The sequence below is a fragment of the Sinohyriopsis cumingii genome, chromosome 5 (genome assembly GCF_028554795.1).
Source record: "Sinohyriopsis cumingii isolate HCF-2022 chromosome 5, ASM2855479v2, whole genome shotgun sequence".
Taxonomy (NCBI): domain Eukaryota; kingdom Metazoa; phylum Mollusca; class Bivalvia; order Unionida; family Unionidae; genus Sinohyriopsis; species Sinohyriopsis cumingii.
This window is the reverse complement of record NC_142965.1, coordinates 6,795,064-6,817,738: the sequence shown is the minus strand read 5'-3', so window position 1 is coordinate 6,817,738 and position 22,675 is coordinate 6,795,064. Positions and strand designations below refer to the sequence as shown.

The 22,675-nt window shown below is 34.3% G+C and overlaps 1 protein-coding gene across 2 annotated transcripts in view; it reads right to left on the bottom strand.

Annotated features, from left to right (window-relative positions):
• LOC149798572 (filamin-B-like) overlaps positions 1-22,675 on the bottom strand; it is a 198,825-nt gene that overhangs the window by 86,351 nt on the left and 89,799 nt on the right. Inside the window, exons 13-16 of one of the 2 annotated variants that reach the window (XM_089957384.1) lie at positions 15,412-15,495; positions 12,257-12,397; positions 7,952-8,119; positions 4,290-4,436 (exon numbers count right to left, since the gene is read on the bottom strand). The exons of the other annotated variant lie outside the window; for it this stretch is intronic. Coding sequence (XP_089813510.1) covers positions 4,290-4,436; positions 7,952-8,119; positions 12,257-12,397; positions 15,412-15,495 — 540 coding nt within the window. The remainder of the gene's footprint in view (positions 1-4,289; positions 4,437-7,951; positions 8,120-12,256; positions 12,398-15,411; positions 15,496-22,675) is intronic. 2 annotated transcript variants of the gene reach the window in all.

Here is a 22,675-nt window from a genome sequence, read left to right as displayed (position 1 = left end):
GCCAAGGTTCCAATGTGTTAACCTTCTCTACACCATGGCAGATCAAACCGATATTTCAGTGCTTCAGGTCTGTAAATTTCAATGGATGCAGCAGCAAGCCACCACATCCAATCAAAATCAAGTTGTTCAAATCTGAACACTGTTCCTACAAGATCAAGACCATGGAATCACACAACTGGAATGTACTTCTAAATAAGTTTTCCACTGCCAGTCCATGTTTGTATAAATACATACTTTCTCTAAGGTACACCTGTAATGACATCACTCTGGAACTTAGTCATACTTTTGATGCTAAACTTACAAAGTATCCTTTTGAAGTCAATTGCCCAATTGCCTCCACCATTTTTGGCCGGCATACAATACACAGCTGTTACATGCTATTTGCAATTTGGCATTACATACCAGGGGAGACAATTCATGAACTCCAATAGATGTTGCTAGGACAAGGCACTGAAATATCTATCTGTTTCGCCAAGAAAGGGTTAATATATAGGGGTCTTGGCTAGCAAAGATGACATAATATATGCCTCTGAAAAACAAATGATATAGTAATTCTAGTCTGACTAAAATGACCAAGCAGTCTGAATGTTCATGACAATGTTAGCAAAGGTCAAAGGTCATAACATTTATCAGGGATCCACAAGCATGCTTAACACTGATGGGATAACTCAACAATACTAAGTATGGATGAAGCATGCAAAATGCTCTGTCAAATTCTCAAGTTAATTAACTGACTGATAATGGATACTGTCATTATAGGGTCAAACCACATGATCACTCTTGTCTTCTCTACATATACAAGTGTAACTTATAGCCTCCCAATGTTACACTCTCCTTATCCCTTTACCTGATACATATACAAGTGTAACTTACAGCCTCCCAATGTTACACTCTCCTTATCCCTTTACCTGATACATATACAAGTGTAACTTACAGCCTCCCAATGTTACACTCTCCTTATCCCTTTACCTGATACATATACAAGTGTAACTTACAGCCTCCCAATGTTACACTCTCCTTATCCCTTTACCTGATACATATACAAGTGTAACTTACAGCCTCCCAATGTTACACTCTCCTTATCCCTTTACCTGATACATATACAAGTGTAACTTACAGCCTCCCAATGTTACACTCTCCTTATCCCTTTACCTGATACATATACAAGTGTAACTTACAGCCTCCCAATGTAACATATAAATGGAATATTTAAAATGCTTCAGTTCTCAGGTCTTTTGATCTGTTTTGGACTTTCTAAAATTTGGGTTTGGAACCAAAATTTTCTTTTCAAATCCTTAAAATAATCAAGATTTGTATTTATTTTCAAAACAACATTTTGTTATCAATTACAGCAATAAAATTCCATTTTATACAAAGTTTTCACATCCCACTTTTTGTGAAGCAACATTTTCCCCATCATCAAGCTTCCACTACATGTAAAATCTGCTGAAAAAATGAGTGTTTATGAAGAGATATCATTAGCATGTATGTGTTTCTAATAGATAATGGAATTTAGTATTTCAATACTAAACATGTTAGAATGCACAGTAATTATTGCTATCTTCATATAATGTGCATTGTTATACTCTCCTTAAAAGGGCATCAAGGGAGAATAGTCCTGGACTAATGAGTCACCTTCTATAAATAAGACATTATTTTTATTATTATTATTATTATTATTATTTTCTCAAACAACACAATGACTCCTAATTATTTTACAGTTATCTTCTTTCAAAGATGGTTTGGTTTGGTGTTTTACAGCACAGCAACACCACAAGCAACACCACAGCAGCCTACCAGGACTGATCTAATAGTAGGATTTGAACCTGCCTCCATCAGCCAGGATTCCAGCATGCTAACCACTGAGCTGCCATGATTTCTGCATTATATCATCGCGTCTTGCTACACGCAAGAGAGCGTATCATGCATATTCTCTAAGCTGACATAGAGGGACAATATATAAACATATAATGTATACGTTTGAGAGAAAATTCAAAAGGTAATGGATGAAAAATAACAGAAGACTGTGACGATTCATGCAAGATTTATTTTCATATAACTTTTGCAAATGAAAAAGCATTCTACTAATGTGCAATTTGAATAAATACTATTAAAACTGAAATTTATAATGAAGGTGCTAATATACAGCACTAGAAAATAAAACTAAGACTTCACCTCCAGTGTGCCACTGAAATGAGTAGTAATGTATTTGTAAATACAGTGATAAAATAATGACTACTAATGATATAGTAACATACTAATGTGTTTTGTGAATGCTTAAGTACTGTATTTACCCATATTATATACTTTAAACCAGGTCAGAATTATTTTATATTGCTCGAACTATTCAACATTTTCTCATAGTAATATAAATAAAACCATACTGTAGCCTAATCTATTTTACATGTACCATTGTTAACTATGTGATGTGGGACTCGGTTTGTTTAAAAGGAAACAAAAACACTTTGCATCCCAAGATGATGATGTCAGAGGAAGCAAAACTGCAATATTTGGACTTGAACAAATTTTCAATGCAACGTCTACATTGGCAGTATTCCTGCTCTTGAAAATGATAGATTGAATCATAATTGCAGAATCAGCATTTCCGTTTCAGTGGCGCTTGCAGGAAAACAATGTTGGTAAAATCCGTGGAACTGCCACTTTTGAAAGGATAACGACACCCTTTTTAGTGGTATCTAAAGCTGATTTTCTATCAAACGCTGATTTAGCAAGTAATCTACTGTGGCTACTTGATATGCAAAGGAATGAGAACAAAAGGAAAACAGAAATGCTTTATTAATTAAAACAATATGCATTATTAATTAAAACCATGTAAATGTTTCATCAATAGAACAGAAATTAGTACAAGTATTTTCAGATATCCTGATTTAGATTTAAATGTAAATTTTTATAAGATAAAATGTTTCATTTCTTTATCTGGTTCAAGTATATAAAAAGAAGGTTACTGAATTAGTACTGAAACACATTCTTGTGAACTCATTTCAAAGGGTCAATCAATAGCAAGTTGGCCACAGCCAAGATAATCTATTCATGCAAGTATTTTCAGTAAAGAATCAATAATCCATTGATACATTAAGCATATTAAATGGAAAACAGTAAAATCCTGCCCAGCATTACCAGGTCTATAATTTTGTGCAATGTTACTGCATTTTGAAAACGACATGTCCATACTTGAAAATTAGTCAATACCTTACTGCAGATCTGGTTCTTCACCGTTGGGGATTGTTTGAGTGAATACAGTACTCTTAAATATGTGCTTCTGTGAGTTGTGACAAACTAGAGAGGATGCTGATTAAAGAATGTGACATTATACATATGCATTATACACATAAATCTTAGTCATTCCAGTCTACTGTGGCGCCCAATTATGTGCCATGTGATAGAATTTAAAAGTATCAATATTTAATGTAAGGTACTGAATTCAGAAAACTAAAACCCCTCCAATCTACTCACTATTGTAACAAATGCAGATCAGTTATTTTGAACTTGGTAAACTCCAAAACTGCAAAAACAAAAGTTTCAACTCTGTGAATTGAATATGTGCAATACAGCATCCATAAATATTTTTGTGTAATACTGTGTCTACATATTTCTGGTTGACTCCAGGTTATACAGAACATGGGCCCTAATTTCAAGTAGTTTCTTTCAAAGCTGGAACAAACAGTGCAACTTCAATTCTTTTAAGACTTGTTGCTATTTAACATCATGGGGGGAGAGGTTGATAAAAAAAGTTTATCTTATCTGCTATACAAATGATCAGAACAGACAATTTATTTCTTTTTCACTGCTGATTTTATGTTATTTAAAATATTTTCTACTTAGATACTATCCTGAAGTGCCTCCCAAGACTCTTGGCTCATTTTCCATCATTTAAAAAACAGACTCAAGTCTCCATTTGTATTAAAATTTGAGACTATAGTTACATTCATCTTAATGTGATATGCTTTTGTATGCAAAGAATCTGATGTTAGACCAGTCTATTAAAAATCTGATGCTAGACCAGTCTAATAATAAAAATCTGATGTTATACCAGTCTAAAAAAATCTAATGGTACTGCTTCCCACTTTAACATATAAACCCTCTAAATGACACATTTTTTAAGCCAGACTTAAATTTCAGACATCAAAATGCTGGTTTCTAAATTTAAATTCAAACCAAGATAAAAGTTCTGATAGTGAGACTAAGAATTCATCACTGTCTTAAATCAAAATGTGCAAAAAATTGATTACATACATACAGAAATATTATAGGAAAAGTTTATATTTTACCTGTGATTTTAACCTTGAAATCATCACTGAGATTCCCCGGATAATGAATGGTGAAAGTATATTTTCTCTTTACATGTACAAACTCCAACCCTTCGCCTGAAGTTGTAAACTTGTCAAGGTCAAGGACTGATATATTCCAAGGGCTTCCTGGTTTTAAAGAAAATAAAAATCAACAATCTCATTAAAATGTCATTAAAGTTATACAGTAAAAAATCTAGCAATGATAGTTGTGCCCTTTGACCCCAGTGACATTTATCTTCAGGCTTTTGGAAATGCCTTTACTCAATATTGTGTATCCATTTTATTTTATGTGAATTTTTGAACGCTACAAAGCAAAAATTAGACACAATTTAATTGACCAACCTGTGCGCTTTGCACAAAACTGATCCAATTTAACTCAAAACCAACCTGTGCAGAAAATTGACCCAATTAAGTTCAATCTACCTGTGCAGAAAACTGATTCAATTTAATCTGACCCATCTGTGTAGAAAACTGACCTTATTTAGGTCATACAAGGTCAAACCGACCTTATTCAGCCTGATACATTTATGCACAAAACTGGATCCCATTTTCATCAAGGCTTATTCACAAATTTAAAATCCCAATGCCACCATTACGTGCAAATAGTCATATATGACAAATCATTTGAATAATACTGAATCTCAAAAGATCATTGGGTTTATTGGGTTCTATTAAAACCTGATAACATCAAGGTCACAAAGTAATTTCTTTCTCGATCTGAAAAACACAGTTATTTTTCACACATGTACCAATTAATCTAATGTTGATCTGTGACATCCAGGGGTGAACCAATTTCAGACAAAAACTGGAACACAAGAATTGATGACATCACAAGAAGCTAACACTGCACTATGCTGAACTGTCTTCAGCCCAAGTACACACTTCAAAACATTCCAATGCCCCAGCTGATCACTAATATTCACCCAAGTCTTATTTTTATCTAATGCATGCCTTTCTTCTCAGAACTGGTTAAAAAAAAGTGGGACTGCATCTCTTCAATCCCTCTCAAATCCGTTTCTGTGCCACACAAAATGTTGCTATTAGAATAGTCAATAATGGAATTTGTCCCCACTACATTTGGACCACTCCCCACAAAAAAAGGAATTCTGAGTTTTTTCGTTGAGTGAATTAAAGTGTGCACCTCTTAATTCTAAACTGAGTATTTGAATATTGTCATGATCATTTCAAAGAATGGTTCAGATAGGCTTTTTAACAAAATCATGGCTTTCCAAACTTGCGTTAGATTGGAAGAATGTTTAAATTTATGACAAAAAGACGCTGGAAGTGAGAAACTTCATCTCAGAAATGAGCAAGAAATTTATAGAAATAATGATGGTGTATACTTCTCTATGTGAGAAAACACACTCTCAAAGTGAAAAGGCTCGAACTGATAACATGTCTGTGGGGTCTCTAAATTATAGTGCTTCTGAAAACATGAAGTAGCATTTTAAAATATGGACAAGATTTTGTGCCAATCTCTATATCCAAGTAGAAAACATAACTGCCTGGCTCACAGTCAACTTGTAGCTTTTAAAAAAAATGTAAAATCTCATTTGGGAGGGTCTGGATTTGTGAAGTGGTTGTCTTGTGATATTATAATCAGATAATATTAAAAGAACCACAAAAATTGATACATACAAGAATAAATCAACAACAATGAGGTTAAATCGTCAATGAATTAGTTAAATATGAAGAGATCAGAATATCTAGTCTCATTTTTACTCATCTCCACACCAACACAAGGTACATTTTAACAAACATGATGAATTAGTAAAAGAATGCAGAATGCTAAGTTCTTGTCTTTTTTTTTATTCCACTTCTCAAACTCAGCACAAAGTCAGTCTCAACAAAGATGATTATGACTCAGTAGAATGTAAAAAAGCAGAAAGGATAATTCATTTGTCATTTCTACCAATCTCTTCAACTCCAGCACATTCTTCAACTAAGCTATCAAGTACTCCAAAAGTTTGTATGTACCATGTACATATGGTGGTGCCCTCCTTAACGGCTCACCACTCCCACCCCCAACCAACAGTCACTTCTTTATATGGCCATACTACCATGGAAAAGTTTGTGTTCAAAAGTAACCCTCCAGAATGGTCACACCAGTGACTAGTGTGTTGCGTTCAAAAGTAACCCTCCAGAATGGTCACACAGGTGACTGGTTTGTTGTGTTCAAAAGTAACCCTCCAGAATGGTCACACAGGTGACTGGTGTGTTGTGTTCAAAAGTAACCCTCCAGAATGGTCACACAGGTGACTGGCATGTTAGTGTGTTCAAAAGTAACCCTCCAGAATGGTCACACAGGTGACTGGTGTGTTATTGTGTTCAAAAGTAACCCTCCAGAATGGTCACACAGGTGACTGGTGTGTTGTGTTCAAAAGTAACCCTCCAGAATGGTCACACAGGTGACTGGTGTGTTAGCGCAACTTTAATTCATGCAAGGAGATTATGTAATCTGATTCCTTTCTGATGTGTGTTTCTCACGTGTGTGTGTATGTGTGCGTGTGTGTGTGTGATTTGGATTCTTAAAGTAGCTTAAACAAATTTTCGGTCATATTGCTACGATGTCTGCAGTGTGGCAGTTTATAATGATGTCTAGCACCAGGGCATCATGCCACAGACATGCAGCATGATGTCCCACTCTGTCACATTATCCTGACACCAGTCCTAACACTAACCTCTCAATGCTGAGCGCCAAGCAAGGCAGGTGTTAGTACCATTTTTGTAAGTCTATTATAACTGGGCCAGGGATCGAACCCACGACCTTTCGCATCCGAGGCATATGCTCTAACCACCAGGCCGCTGGAGCGGTCTCTCACATGTTAAGTTTTGGCACTTTGATAATAACCAGTTATAATTACCACTCGTAATTATCAACATGACTAAAGCTGACTGCTTTGTTCTGCTCAAGTCAGCATGACATCTGATCAAGAGAAAAGTAAAAACAGTATGTTAGTTAGTCACTTGCAGAGTAAGAAATGTAACTGTAAGGGTACCAGACTAAACACCAGTTGATCACATGACAAGCTTGTTTCCTTTATAAACATACGGCGGCATCTTGTGTAATAACTACAAACTGCCAATGAAGAAATAAGTTGTTACAAAATGTCATCAGATATTCTCAGTTTAGAAGGACATAAGACAACGGGGCGAGTTTTTTTGTAACTACTAAGAAATCTGAAAAATTTAAATAAGCAATATACAGTTTACATGTGGGAAAATGGAAGTAATGGTTACAGGCCTATATTTATGCCCTGACTTTACTGATGATGTAGTTCTGCACCATGACTGAAGGTTATTCATGATATAATGCTGATCTCAAAACTGATTCAATAACATTCCTGTTATTTTTAAATGAAAATATTAAATATTTAAAAATTAGTTAAACCTTTCATACTATTATGTAGTTGTAACTCACATCAGTATGGACCCCTCTAGAAAGGCCACCCCTCTTATAAAGCCATTTTCATGCTGTAGAAGGGGTGACCTTATAAGAGGAAATCATTTGCATCTAGAACACTTAATTTTCAATAAATTATTTTATAAAATCTTGAAGTGTATAGCGATGAACAGAATATTTCTTTCTAAATGTACACTCAGCTTGAGGAGTTACGAGACAAATATTGCTACACTCTTACCATCTACAGAAACAGAGTTGAATTTCATCTCCACCATATGAGGTTCAGCCATGTTTGGAGTGAAGGAAGCTGTAAATCTGTATTTGCCATGGTTCTGAACCTTGCAGGCAATTTTTCCACCATTCACCATTATCTCAATGTTCCCTGAACCTGCACTGGATGCATCAACTGGAAATAAATTGATAAAAATTAGAATTATACTGAAAACGAAGACTGACTAATTTATGAAAATAAACATTCAAGTCCAAACAAGTTTTGAGGTGAATTAGGCAAATATCCAGAGGATTAAGGAAACATTTTTAAAATGAGTAAGCAGCCATTAATCTATATATTTATTTTCAGCTTTTCTAACCAAACTTCACAGACCCACTACATTCCTCAACTATATGCGACATGTATAGCAAGCCACCTGTCACAGATCCATTACATTCCTCATCAACTCTTGGCATAGGCAGCTAGCCAACTGTCATGGACCCACTTCATTCCTCATCACCCCATGGCATATAGCCAGCCAACATTCATGGATCCACTTCATTCCTCATCAACCCATGGCATGTAGTTAGCCAATTGTCATGGAGCCACTAAAAGTTTTACCCAAACCCATGTATATGTAGCAAGACAAGTGTCATGGATCACTTCATTTCTAATCAAACCCATAGTATATGTAGCTAGCTATGTATGCCATGGATGTATAAAGAATGCAGTGGATCTATGACAGTTGGCTAGCTACATATGCCATGAATTCATACAGAATGAAGTGAATCTATGACAGATGGCTAGCTACATATGCCATGCATTCATGAAGAATGAAATCTATGACAGTTGGATAGCTACATATGCCATGGATTCATAAAGAATGAAGTGAATCTATGACAGCTGGCTAGCTACATATGCCATGAATTCATAAAGAATGAAGTGGATCTATGACAGTTGGCTAGCTACATATGCCATGAATTCATAAAGAATGAAGTGGATCTATGACAGTTGGCTAGCTACATATGCCATGGATTCATGAAGAATGAAATCAATGAGAGCTGGCTAGCTACATATGCCATGGATTCATAAAGAATGAAGTGGATCTATGACAGTTAGCTAGCTACATATGCCATGAATTCATAAAGAATGAAGTGGATCTATGACAGTTGGCTAGCTACATATGCCAAGGATTCATGAAGAATGAAATCAATGAGAGCTGGCTAGCTACATATGCCATGGATTCATAAAGAATGAAGTGGATCTATGACAGTTGGATAGCTACATATGCCATGGATTCATAAAGAATGAAGTGGATCTATGACAGTTGGCTAGCTACATATGCCATGGATTCATAAAGAATGAAGTGGATCTATGACAGTTGGCTAGCTACATATGCCATGGATTCATATAGAATGAAATGGATCGATGACAGTTGGCTAGCTACATATGCCATGAATTTATAAAGAATGTAGTGGATCTATGACAGTTGGCTAGCTATGTATGCCATGGATTCATGAAGAATGAAGTGAATCTATGACAGTTGGCTAGCTACATAAGCCATGGATTCATGAAGAATGAAGTGAATCTATGACAGTTGGCTAGCTATATATGCCATGGATTCGTAAAGAATGAAGTGAATCTATGACAGATGGCTAGCTACATATGCCATGAATTCATAAAGAATGTAGTGGATCTATGACAGTTGGCTAGCTACATATGTCATGGATTCATAAAGAATGAAGTGAATCTATGACAGTTGGCTAGCTACATATGCCATGAATTCATAAAGAATGTAGTGGATCTATGATAGTTGGATAGCTACATATGCCATGGATTCATAAAGAATAAAGTGGATCTATGACATTGGCTAGCTACATATGTCATGGATTCATAAAGAATGAAATAGATCTATGACAGTTGGATAGCTACATATGTCATGGATTCATAAAGAATGAAGTGGATCTATGACAGTTGGCTAGTTACATATGTCATGGATTCATAAAGAATGAAGTGGATCTATGCCAGTTGGATAGCTACATATGCCATGGATTCATAAAGAATGAAGTGGATCTATGACAGTTGGCTAGCCACATATGCCATGAATTCATAAAGAATGAAGTGGATCTATGACAGTTGGCTAGCTACATATGCCATGGATTCATAAAGAATGAAGTGAATCTATGACAGTTGGCTAGCTACATATGCCATGGATTCATAAAGAATGAAGTGTATCTGTGACAGTTGGCTAGCTACATATGTCATGGATTCATAAAGAATGAAATAGATCTATGACAGTTGGATAGCTATATATGTCATGGTTTCATAAAGAATGATTTAGCAATCCTGCTGTATCAGTTAGCAATCCCTTTCTGTATCAGTTAGCAATCTCTTTCTGTATCAGTTAGCAATCTTACTGTATCAGTTAGCAATCCTTCTGTATCAGCAATCTTTCTGTATCAGTTAGCAATCTTTTTGTATCAGTTAGCAATCTTGCTGTATCAGTTAGCAATCTTGCTGTATCAGTTAGCAACATTGTATCCATTAGCAATCTTGCTGTATCAGTTAGCAATCTTGCTGTATCAGTTGTATCAGTTAGCAATCTTGCTGTATCAGTTAGCAATCTTATTGTATCAGTTAGCAATCTTGCTGTATCAGTTAGCAATCTTTCTGTATCAGTTAGCAATCCTGCTGTATCAGTTAGCAATCTCTTTCTGTATCAGTTAGCAATCTTGCTGTTTCAGTTGCATCAAATCAGATACTGTTCTGCAGACATGTTTTATGTTGAACTTAGATATTTTTTTAAAGGAAAAATATTTGTTTGGACTGTTCAGTGGTGATAGAAAGTGGTCATTATTTGGACAATAATATTATTCTGGAACTGTTATAAATTATTCCAAGGAATTCTGGACAATACCATTTTGACAACATCACGGTTCTTGCTGGTTTATTACCTTTCCAGTATTGAAATTTTTAAGGAACTTTTCGTTCATTTAGGACCTTCATAAAACTTGCTAATTTTGGTTTACTTCATTATATACTGTAACCTCCTCTCACATCTTTTATTTATCACTTTAATAATTAAATTGTTTGTTGAGTTTTACAAAACTGTTTTGCTTCTTTTCTGTTACTTAAGTTTGTGACCATAAAGTCATAACAGTAACTCTCACTTACAATGAGAATAATGAATGTGATATATTTTAAATGCAGATGTCGAGATCTTTTTTTTTTTAATCATAAGTCCAAATGTGCTTACATGTTGAGTTTGTGATCTAGTAATTAGCAAACATGTCTCTCATACACAGAAGCCTGGCAAACATTCATTATTATATATTTCAGAGCTAATGCCATGCATTCAATCAGAAATTGACTCGCCAGATTGAACCATCATGTTAATGTGACTGATAGGTATAACTTTCTCCCTTTTAAAGTTTTCCTTATTTATGAAGGGCAAATTTCTATTTAATATCTCTAAAGTGGCCTGTGATCGGCCCTTATACTTGCAGAAAGTGGTCTGGCAATTTAGGATTCCAAACCATGAAGTACATCACTTTGTGTGCACAAAAATGTCATCATTTTGCCTTCCAAAATTGTACCCATGATGCTTGGTGAATTTCTAATAAGGTCTAATACCACAGCTGCAATGTCTAAATTATTGTAACAATGTCTTAATTTTGTAACGATGTCTAAATTTTTGTAACAATGTCTTAATTTTGTAACAATGTCTAAATTTTTGTAACAATGTCTTAATTTTGTAACAATGTCTAAATTTTTGTAACAATGTCTTAATTTTGTAACAATGTCTAAATTTTTGTAACAATGACTTAATTTTGTAACTAAAAAGGTGCCATACAATCATCACTGTCACATTATTTCTGCCAGCCTTGGTGATGGAAATACCAAAATTATTCAACAGATTTCATAAGCAGCTAATGAAATTATTACAAATTGACAATTATATTTATCATATAATGTAAAGTGACAACTGTTATAATTATATGAATTGACTCGCTACTAGAAAGGGAGTGTACATTTTGGCATGCAAATATATTCTGTTGCCAAGGGAATAATACTTTATTGTATGTGATGTAATGAATAGATATTATGTATATGCAACATCAAAAAATACAGGAAATGTTTAAAAACTGATATACTAAAATACAGCTGAATAAGGACTTTTATACCTTACACCTATCCTTTATTCAATTGCTTGTACACTTACTGTCAAAATGTCTATACCTTACACTTATCCTTTATTCAATTGCTTGTACACTTACTGTCAAAACGTCTATACCTTACACCTATCCTTTATTCAATTGCTTGTACACTTACTGTCAAAACTGACTTCATTTCCAACGAAGGTGTAGCTGGGCATTTTGGACACAATAACTGATCCAGCATCATACACTTTACACAGAAATGGACATCCCTTGACCAGCTGACCACAGTAGTAAACATTTATTTTGTGGTCTCCTGAAAAATGGATATGTAAGCAGCAGTAGAACTTTAATCGGAACATTTTAACATTTTTACTACAAGTGTCACATTGAAATAACGCTCTGATTCCATTAAATGTAAAATAATATCATCATGAACTTCAACTGGCACCGAATCTAAGTTTTAAAAAAATAAATAAAACTGATACTGAAATATACCTATCAACTTTTCAAAAGTCAAGTAGGCAAACTGAACGAAAAAACAGGGAGATTGGGACCTAAAATCAAAAGGTTTTTATATTGCCATATTTATTCTCAACTCGAAAGACATTTAACATTGTTTACTAAATAACATATTTATTCTGAATAATATTTTGATGGTACGTAAGCTGCATGGTATGTTTCTCCATTCCTTCTTTTAATTTAATGATGGTAAAGTACAGGAAGGCCTGGTTTTCATTTGTGTAAGTTTTTTGGTGTGAATGGAGATGCTACAGCATCACAGTGATCATTCTTGGGACTGAAACTAATTGTTGACAATTTTACTGTTGTGCTTTATTGCTTGCTGTGGTTTATTGCTCATTTTAGCATTGTTGTATGGTTAGAAACATTCATAAATTGACCTTAATAATGTTTGAACATTATATTTACTGAAGAAAAATGTTATAATCGAGAGTTCTCTGCAAAAATCTGGAGATGATATGAAATCAGAAATAGGCGTGAATGACCCAAAAATTCAGGACTTTTTTCTCCTGTTGGGAGAGTTGAAAGGTATGCTGAAACCATTTTATTTCACAGCAACTAATTAAATGTTGCATTTTCATTTTTCAAAACATTTAGCTATAAAAATTTGATTTCTATGATCTGTCACTTGATTTCTATGATCTGTCACTTGATTTCTATGACCTGTCACTGTAATATCTGTCACTCTTAGCACAACATGTTTCATTACAAATATGTGTGTGGGACTATTTAGATACAGTTGGCATCTGATAGTCTTGAGAGACAATGGAAGTGCACCCATGACAGATGTCCCAGTTGGTGGTTGTGCAGCATCTGCTGTGGCTAAGTAACCCACACGGGAGTGGCAGACCTTGCTGCACTTGAAGGTTGAGTCTGGTGTGGGTTGGACCTGCTTTTTCTTCCTCTGCAATCACTTTTCATCAGCTAGCAGGCATAGCTTGTCCCAACCAGCTTTCAGACCAGTGATCAGAGCATGTCGCCAGCTGGACCTGTCTAGAGCAAGTTCTTCCCAGGTGTTGATATTGATGTCAAGGGCTTTCACATCACATTTGCAGACATCCTTGAAGCGGAGAAGTGGCCGTCTAATCAACCTTTGGCCAGAGGCATGTTTTGAATAAAGAATGTCTTTGGGGATCTGTCCATCATCCGACAAACATGGCCCAGCCATAGGATGCGACACTGGCAGAGGAGTGTGACCATGCTGGGAATCAAGCACTTCATTGTTTGTTACTTGATCGCTCCAGGTGATTCCGAGTATACGTCGGAGGCATCACATGTGAAAGGCGCTCAGTCTTTTCTCTTGTGAGGTGTACAGAGTCCAGGTTTCACTGGCGTACAAAAGAGTGCTTAGCATGCAGGCATGGTGCACAGAGATCTTAGTGTTCAAGGTCAGCATGCTATTGTTCCACACTCTCTGCAACAACCTGGAGAGAGTTCTTGATGCCTTTCCAATCCACTTGTTGAGCTCAGCATCAAGCAAAAGGTTGTTTGTGAAGGTACAGCCAAGGTACATGAACTGACAGACTACCTCAAGTTCGACATTGTTGACGATGATGGTTGGGGGGGTCCGCGTCCTGAGCCATCACATTTGTTTTCTTTAGACTGATGGTCAGGCCAAACTCACTGCATGCTTTAGCAAAGCGGTCCATCAGGCGTTGTAGCTCAGCTTCTGTGTGAGTGGCTAGAACATCATCATCTACAAAAAGCATGTCCCTGATAGTTGCTTCACGCACTTTGCTCTTTACCTTCAGTAGTGCCAGGTTGAACAGTCTGCTGACATTTATATAAAAGAACTGCCTTGTGAAAATCTATCCTTTCATATACTGTGAACCATTTGAGTTCTGTAAACAATGATTTTGAGGGATGATCAACAGATGCATCTAAAATTATGCATGCTGCTCATTTCTGAAGTTTATAAATCCTGTCAAGCTCAGATTTAGTTTCCCCATACATCTGAACAATAATCCATTGCTGGAAGAATAGATGACTTGTAGCATAGACTGTGAGTTTCCATAGGTAAATATTTCTTGATTCTGCTGAGAAGGGCAATTCTGGATGACAGTGTTTTACCAAGTTTTTTTAATAGTGTTTTACAAAGCTTATTAATATGGTCATCCCATAATAAATTATTATCTACGGTCACACCTAAAAGCTTTTCATGTTTGACATTTTCTAACGGATGATTATTTATTGCAAGAGATAGTTCTGGGTTACCTGACTGGTGTAGCTTTTGTGATGTCTCCAAATCACACATTTTGTTTTACCTTCATTAATTACCATCCTATTTTGTTGTGCCCAGTTCTGGACTGTAGTAAGGTCTGAGTTTAATCTATTTTGGATAACTTCAAAAGTGTTACTGGAGTTACTGTATATACTCACTTATGAGTTTAACTGCAAACTGCATGGACCCAGATCTGCTGGCACATTATGCAGAATCTGGGTATGTGCAATTTCTTAGGAGTAATCAGTAGAATAAACAACACAGACCCTGATCTGCATGTGCATTATGCCTTGGAATATCAGGATCTTGGCAGTCTGACTGGGCTTATACATGAGTAAATATGGTACTGCAAACATTTATGTAATAATGCATACATACATTGATATAATAATTGCTGACAAATTTGTACTGCAGAACATGGTCAATTTGTACACATGATGTATTATTATATATACTGGGATGGTTGTAACCAGAAAAAGGAACCCAGAAACTGACAGAAGGACCAATGCTTAGGCACAAAGATGACGAACACTAAAATACTTACCTTAATGGAGGTCAGGGACCATGACATATTTTTATGAACCAACCTGTTTGTGTAGGAATGTATTCCACTTTGTTTATCCCCTTGTTTGGAGTAAGGATGCGATGTGGTACTTTTCTGCCAGTTGGAGCTAGAGAAAAAAACAACATTAAATTTAAAAGAAATCAGTTTCTAATTTCGAGCCAATTGAATCATAACTTCCACAAAGTTTATAGATAAGATAGAAACTATTTTTTCTCTCCATGTATATGATATTAAACAGGTTTTAAGCCAGAGATATTCAGACTGTTACTGTAAAGCATTAGATGTTCTACACTGACATACATACATTTTTTTAATTAAATTATCAGTAAAAAGAAACAAATCAGTTTCACTTTAAAAATTTGTCATGCAATATACATTTTCTTCTTTTAGAAAATGAATGTCAGTGATTAACATGATATTAAAAGTAAGTATAATTAATGTATATGTTTTATTGTGAGAAAAAATGAGTAAACAGAAAATAGTGTTACATCATTCCAGACTAAGCTCATTAAAAAAGGTCAATTATGGACACTTTGGTTTAAATTCAGATCAAAATCAGTATGACCTAATTGGAATGCTCTGTATATTTCTTCCCAGTCTGACAGTGTAATCTCATCTATCCCTGTCTCCTCTTTATTTATTCCGAAACTAAAAATGGAAAATACCAGCAGCCGTTTTCATTCTATCTCAATTGCTAACAGTATACTGCCCAAAATCTGTCATTTTCACTTGAAAATTGATACACTTTCACATTAATGGCTGTTTGACTCATTCTAAAATGATATCACACACACACACACACACAGACATGCACAGAGCCTTGGGATTAAGGGAGGTAATGCAATTTGAAATATTTAAGAATTTTAACCTTCAATGATTGTAACAGTAAATTTCATAAATTCCATTAGAGCAAATTGGACCAAGAAACAGTTTTAATCTACACATAATGATGTACAGAAAGGATGCAAAATGCACCTTTTGAAGATTCTGTCCTTAATTGACCTTTAAACAAGCTGTCAGAATTGACAGAAAAGTGAAGATAACAGAAAAGAAATGAGCAGATTCTGTGTGCAGCATTAAACTTAACTTACCTCAACTAAAAATAAAAGAACGCTGTGTTAGACACATTTATACAGTCATCATGCTCTCATGTGATTGGTCAGTGAAGAAAACAGTCATGGGCACAAAATACCGAACATGTTACCGCGCCCAAACAAGGACAGAAATCGGTTGCTGTATTAATGATGCGCAAATTAGGAACATTCCACGCATCTGCAGAGCAGACTTGATACACATTAGGCTGTCTAAGGAAGAAAACTACTGTTTTCTGGTGGATGTAAGTTTTGAAAGGGACATAACCCTAATCAGGGAAATAAATCGATTTATATCAATATTTTCAATGAGTGTGTTGATAATGTTCATTTACGAAAGATGTTCCTTTGACCATGTCCAAAGATTACATCCTCATACCTTCAAAATAAAAAATATGAACAAAATGAATAGAACATAGAATTTGATGAGAAAATATACAAACAAGAACTGCAACTAACAAAACCAAGAACAGCATTCAACCTATAATCTACATCCAAATGTGGATAGCATAGGTCCAGCATTCAACCTATAATCAACATCCAAATGTGGATAGCATAGGTCCAGCATTCAACCTATAATCTACATCCAAATGTGGATAGCATAGGTCCAGCATTCAACCTATAATCTACATCCAAATGTGGATAGCATAGGTCCAGATTTATTTCACACAATATTTACTGCAATATCTTTAGCTAGTGTAAATATTTACTGCAATATCTTTAGCTAGTGTAAATATTTACTGCAATATCTTTAGCTAGTGTAATAATATTTACTGCAATATCTTTAGCTAGTGTAATAATATTTACTGCAATATCTTTAGCTAGTGTAATAATATTTACTGCAATATCTTTAGCTAGTGTAATAATATTTACTGCAATATCTTTAGCTAGTGTAATAATATTTACTGCAATATCTTTAGCTAGTGTAATAATATTTACTGCAATATCTTTAGCTAGTGTAAATAATATTTACTGCAATATCTTTAGTTAGCATAAATAATATTTACTGCAATATCTTTAGCTAGTGTAATAATATTTACTGCAATACCTTTAGCTAGTGTAATAATATTTACTGCAATACCTTTAGCTAGTGTAATAATATTTACTGCAATACCTTTAGCTAGTGTAATAACATTTACTGCAATATCTTTAGCTAGTGTAATAACATTTACTGCATTATCTTTAGCTAGTGTAATAATATTTACTGCAATACCTTTAGCTAGTGTAATAATATTTACTGCAATATCTTTAGCTAGTGTAAATAATATTTACTGCAATATCTTTAGCTAGTGTAAATAATATTTACTGCAATATCTTTAGCTAGTGTAAATTGTATTTACTGCAATATCTTTAGATAGTGTAAACAACAGTTTTACTTTATCTTGAGTTCTTTTTGAACTATTTATTCTGATGTCTTTGTTTCTTAAATGATTTTTGAGTTATTTTAAATAATTATTGCTCTACCTTGAGTTACTTTAAACAATATTTAAACTATATCTTAAGTTAATTCAAACAATAGTTACTTCTATATTTGTACTTTATCTAAGCATGATTTATTGCTATCTATTTAGTTACTTTAAACAATACTGATTGCTTTTATTTAGTTCTATCTATACTGATTGCTTTTTAATTAGTTCTATCAATACTGATTGCTTTTTATTTAGTTCTATCTATACCAATTGCTTTTTATTTAGTTCTATCTATACCGATTGCTTTTTATTTAGTTATGTCTGTACCAATTACTTTTTATTTAGTTATATCTATACTGATTGCTTTTTTTTTAGTTATATCTATACTGATAGCTTTTCATTTAGTTCTATATATATCAATTGCTTTTTATTTAGTTATATCTATACTGATTGCTTTTTATTTAGTTATATCTTTACATACTTCAAACAAGGTTTATTTCCATATATTTAGGTTATTTAAACAATATTTACTGCTATATCTTTTGGGAAATGTTAATATACATAACAATAAGGAATGGAATAGAATTCTTGTGTATAATCCCTCTCCTAAATTAGCAGCTTTGTAATCAAATAATTAAGGCTACATCTGTTTAAAATCAACAGTAAATGAACAGCATAGAGCTTAATCTGCTAATGCACCAAGGAAATGGTAAACATCGGTCTTTGCTGTGTTCGACTGGATAAATAATAATGCACATGATTGCATGATAAAATAATATTCGAATCACTAGTCTAGTTCCCCTAACAAGAAGGTAAACATCCCTTTTGGAAATTTTAACACATATTCCTTTTAAGTCAAACAAAATACAATTTATGTCTTTATCTAAGGAAAATACTGTCTGAAACATAACCGGGCATCACTTAAGAAAATAAAACTGACTATGCTGTAAATATACCTTTGATAAAGATTGGAAAGTTATTATTAATTCCCATTTAATACTTTATATGTGTCTAGATTGTTAAGTTCCTATTTCATTATTCTATGGTGTACAAATAAATTAGATTTTAAAATACAAAATAACAATCTCTTTACACAAAAAGTACACACATTAGGAACCAAGATTTCCATGGAACAATGTATCTAACAAAAATAGCAGTCAATAACCACCACTCCCACCACAGACACACCAACTCCTCAATATCTGTGTTGTATAAATGTTAATATAAAACCTGAACAATGACCCATAACATGCTGTTAGAAAGGTGCTATCTTTGCTAAACGAAAGTTTGACAAAAATACAAAAACAATTAAGTTTACCACATGATTAATTTTCAAGTTCCGACTAACTACCAAGAGGGATTTCTCTTAGGATGCATTTTTTCCTTGAGTCGAATACAATAAAAAGGTAATACGAATCATTATACATACTCCATGAGTTCTACTGCCATGTGCTGATATATGCAACATCACATTAAGTCATGTCAAATAATGAATCTATTTTTGCCTTCTATCTTAAGAACAGTTCTCCTACAGTGTTATTTGGTTTCAGTGTTCTTGCCTTTTGGCTCAGGCATTGTATATCACCAGTTTACACTATAAATCTCTCCAGAAAACACTGGAGGAAAACTGTTACCTATGGGAAAGGCAATAATAGAATAACAGAACAAGCATTAAGTCTGTTTCATAATTTTTACAAGATACAAAAATGCATGTCACTGTATCCAATAACTATTCCATGTGACATGGCATCAAATAGATATTCCACAGGACATTCCATATGTTCCATGATATATGGTTTCTAATAATGATTCCATGGGTCACAGGGTCTAAGACATGTTCCAAAGAACATAGCATCTAACAGCTAAGTCTATGGGAAAGTGTCTAATACCTATTCCATGGGAAAGGGTCTAATACCTATTCCATGGGCAACTGTCTAACATCTATTCCATGGGACAGTGTCTAACACCTTTTCCATGGGACAGTGTCTAATACCTGTTCCATGGGACAGTGTCTAATACCTATTCCATGGGAGAGAGTCTAATAAATATTCCATGGGACAGGATCTAATAAATATTCCATGGGACAGGGTCTAATACATATTCCATGGAACAGTGTCTAATACCTATTCCATGGGACAGTGTCCAATATCTATTTCATGGAACAGGGTCTAATACCCACACCATGGGACAGGGTCTAATACCTATTCCATGGAACATGGTCTAATACCTATTCCATGGAACAGTGTCTCATACCTATTCCAAGGGACAGTGTCTAATACATATTCCATGGGACAGTATCTAATACATATTCCATGGGACAGTATCTAATACCTATTCCAAGGGACAGTGTCTATCACATATTCCATGGGACAATGTCTAATACCTTCCATGGGACAGTTATCTAATACCTATTCCAAGGGACAGTGTATAATACCTATTTTATGGGACAGTGTCTAATACCTTTTCAATGGAATAGGGTCTAATACCTATTCTACGGGACAAAGTATTTTACATGAAACAAACATTTTGATGATTTAGCTTTCTGTTTACATGAATGGATATTGAAACAGATCTCCTAGGTACAAACATCAAACAGAGTAATGTTTACAACTAACTTTCCAGTGAAAACAGCCATGAATGTGTGTGACTTTCAAAAACCTATTTTTCACCACATAGTGGAGGGTGGAGGTAGAAGGAAGGGTCAATTTCAAACAAAGCTTTTTAACTTACTTAAAAATTTACAATGTGGATGACAAATTTTGTTATTAAAAGTGCAAAATAAAATTTAAAAAATGTTAATTTATTGCTCTGAGCACCAGTCAATATATTAAATTGATATATTTTGATGCATTGTCTACGAAAAAAGTTTCAGGCCAAAAAATATGCTACGATACTGTATCATTAAATAACTACTGGCATGTATTTTCTAATGCACGTTTAATCTCAGAAATGAATGCAAAGAAATCAAGATTATCAACCAAGATGTAAAATGCAAAATTCAAAGATGTACTATTTATGTGAAGACCTAAATCATATTGCATTCAGGAAAGCTTTGCTGTGCAATATCAAACAGCACAATGCATACCATATAAACTTGCTTATAAGACCAGCTGCAAACAACAACAACCATGATCTGCCTTTGCATAATGTGCTGGCAGATCAGGGTCTGTGTTTAACTTCTTCTGATTACTTCGAACAAACTGCACTGACCCAGATCTGCCAGCACATCATGTGACATCAGATTTGGGTCTGGCAGTTTGCAGTTGGACTTGCCTATAAGCAAGTTCATATGGTAATAAAATACTCGATGAGTTATGATTGTGGAATACATTTACTTATGCAATCGTAAACAATACAATTATTCTATGACTCCTTTAACAGTCTACGTGGATGCATGGTCACTAACCACATGTTTCCATCAAAATAATTTACATGTCCAAGACATCAAAGTTAAAAAAATCCATAAGACCATCTTGATATAGATTATCCACGGAAACAAAATTCAGTGCTCATAGACTCCTTTTTATGGGTTTTTGTAGAAATTTAAAATTCAGTACTGGTATTACTGATCCTGAAAAAGCTGAGCAAATAAGCATCTGTAATGATGCAGCTCTTGAGGATATAAAAGAAATATATACATCTAAAAATATGTGCATTTCCTATTGCACTGGTTTTTAACATAGGGTAGGCAGGTCAGTTTTGCTTTGTTTTGTTTTTGTTATTTAAACATTATATATACTAATGGTGAATTTTTTCTTTTTAACCATAATGGATACAAGTACTATGGTTGGCAATGAGACACAGGGATGGTCAGCTGACTGGAAACATACGTTTTTTTAATCAGCTTTACTGAAATATTCACACTCATGTGGTATTAAATCACATCTGAAATGTGAATTCTGCAACCATTCTAAATGATCTAATGCTTTTCCACCATTCTAATGTGGAAAACCAGGACACATCTCACATTTTTGATAAATTCCCAGTAAGTGTATTACATGAGTTATCTCCCATTCCATCCTGGGATTGCCTCCCCATAGTAGGTAGTTACTATACAGTGTCTGGCTGAAAGAGCATTTTTTAAGTTTAAAATGATGAAAAAATAAATAATTGTGAATCTACTGAAACACAACTATGTATTGATATAAAATAACCAAAATTATGCTTATTTTTAATATAAACTTGTTTACCATCTAAAAATGAGTAAAGATTTAACATTTTCACCATGTATTGTTCAGCAAATTACACGGAATCTCTTCAGTGACACACCTCAATATAATCTGAATTTGAATAAAACATAACCCTGTCATGGCCCCTATTTATATTGCGTGTCCAGATAATGATCTATATGGCTGTCCTAAAGAGTCTGTATTAATGACAATGAGAATTATTAAACAAATACAATAAGCCTATTACCTACAGTTTGCATGGAATTAAATATATTTTTTATAAATCTCTTCAACTATGTTAATCCATGCTGTCAGATTTTTTGTACAGATAACTAACTGCAACACTTTCTAGACATGTAACTGACATCAACACCTTCTAGATATGTAAATGACATCAACACCTTCTATACATGTAACTGACATCAACACTGTCTAGACATGTAACTGACATCAACACCTTCTAGACATGTAACTGACATCAACACCTTCTAGATATGTAACTGACATCAACACTTTTCTAGACATGTAACTGACATGAACACCTTCTAGACATGTAACTGACATCAACACTTTCTAGACATGTAACTGACATCAACACTTTCTAGACTGGTAATCAA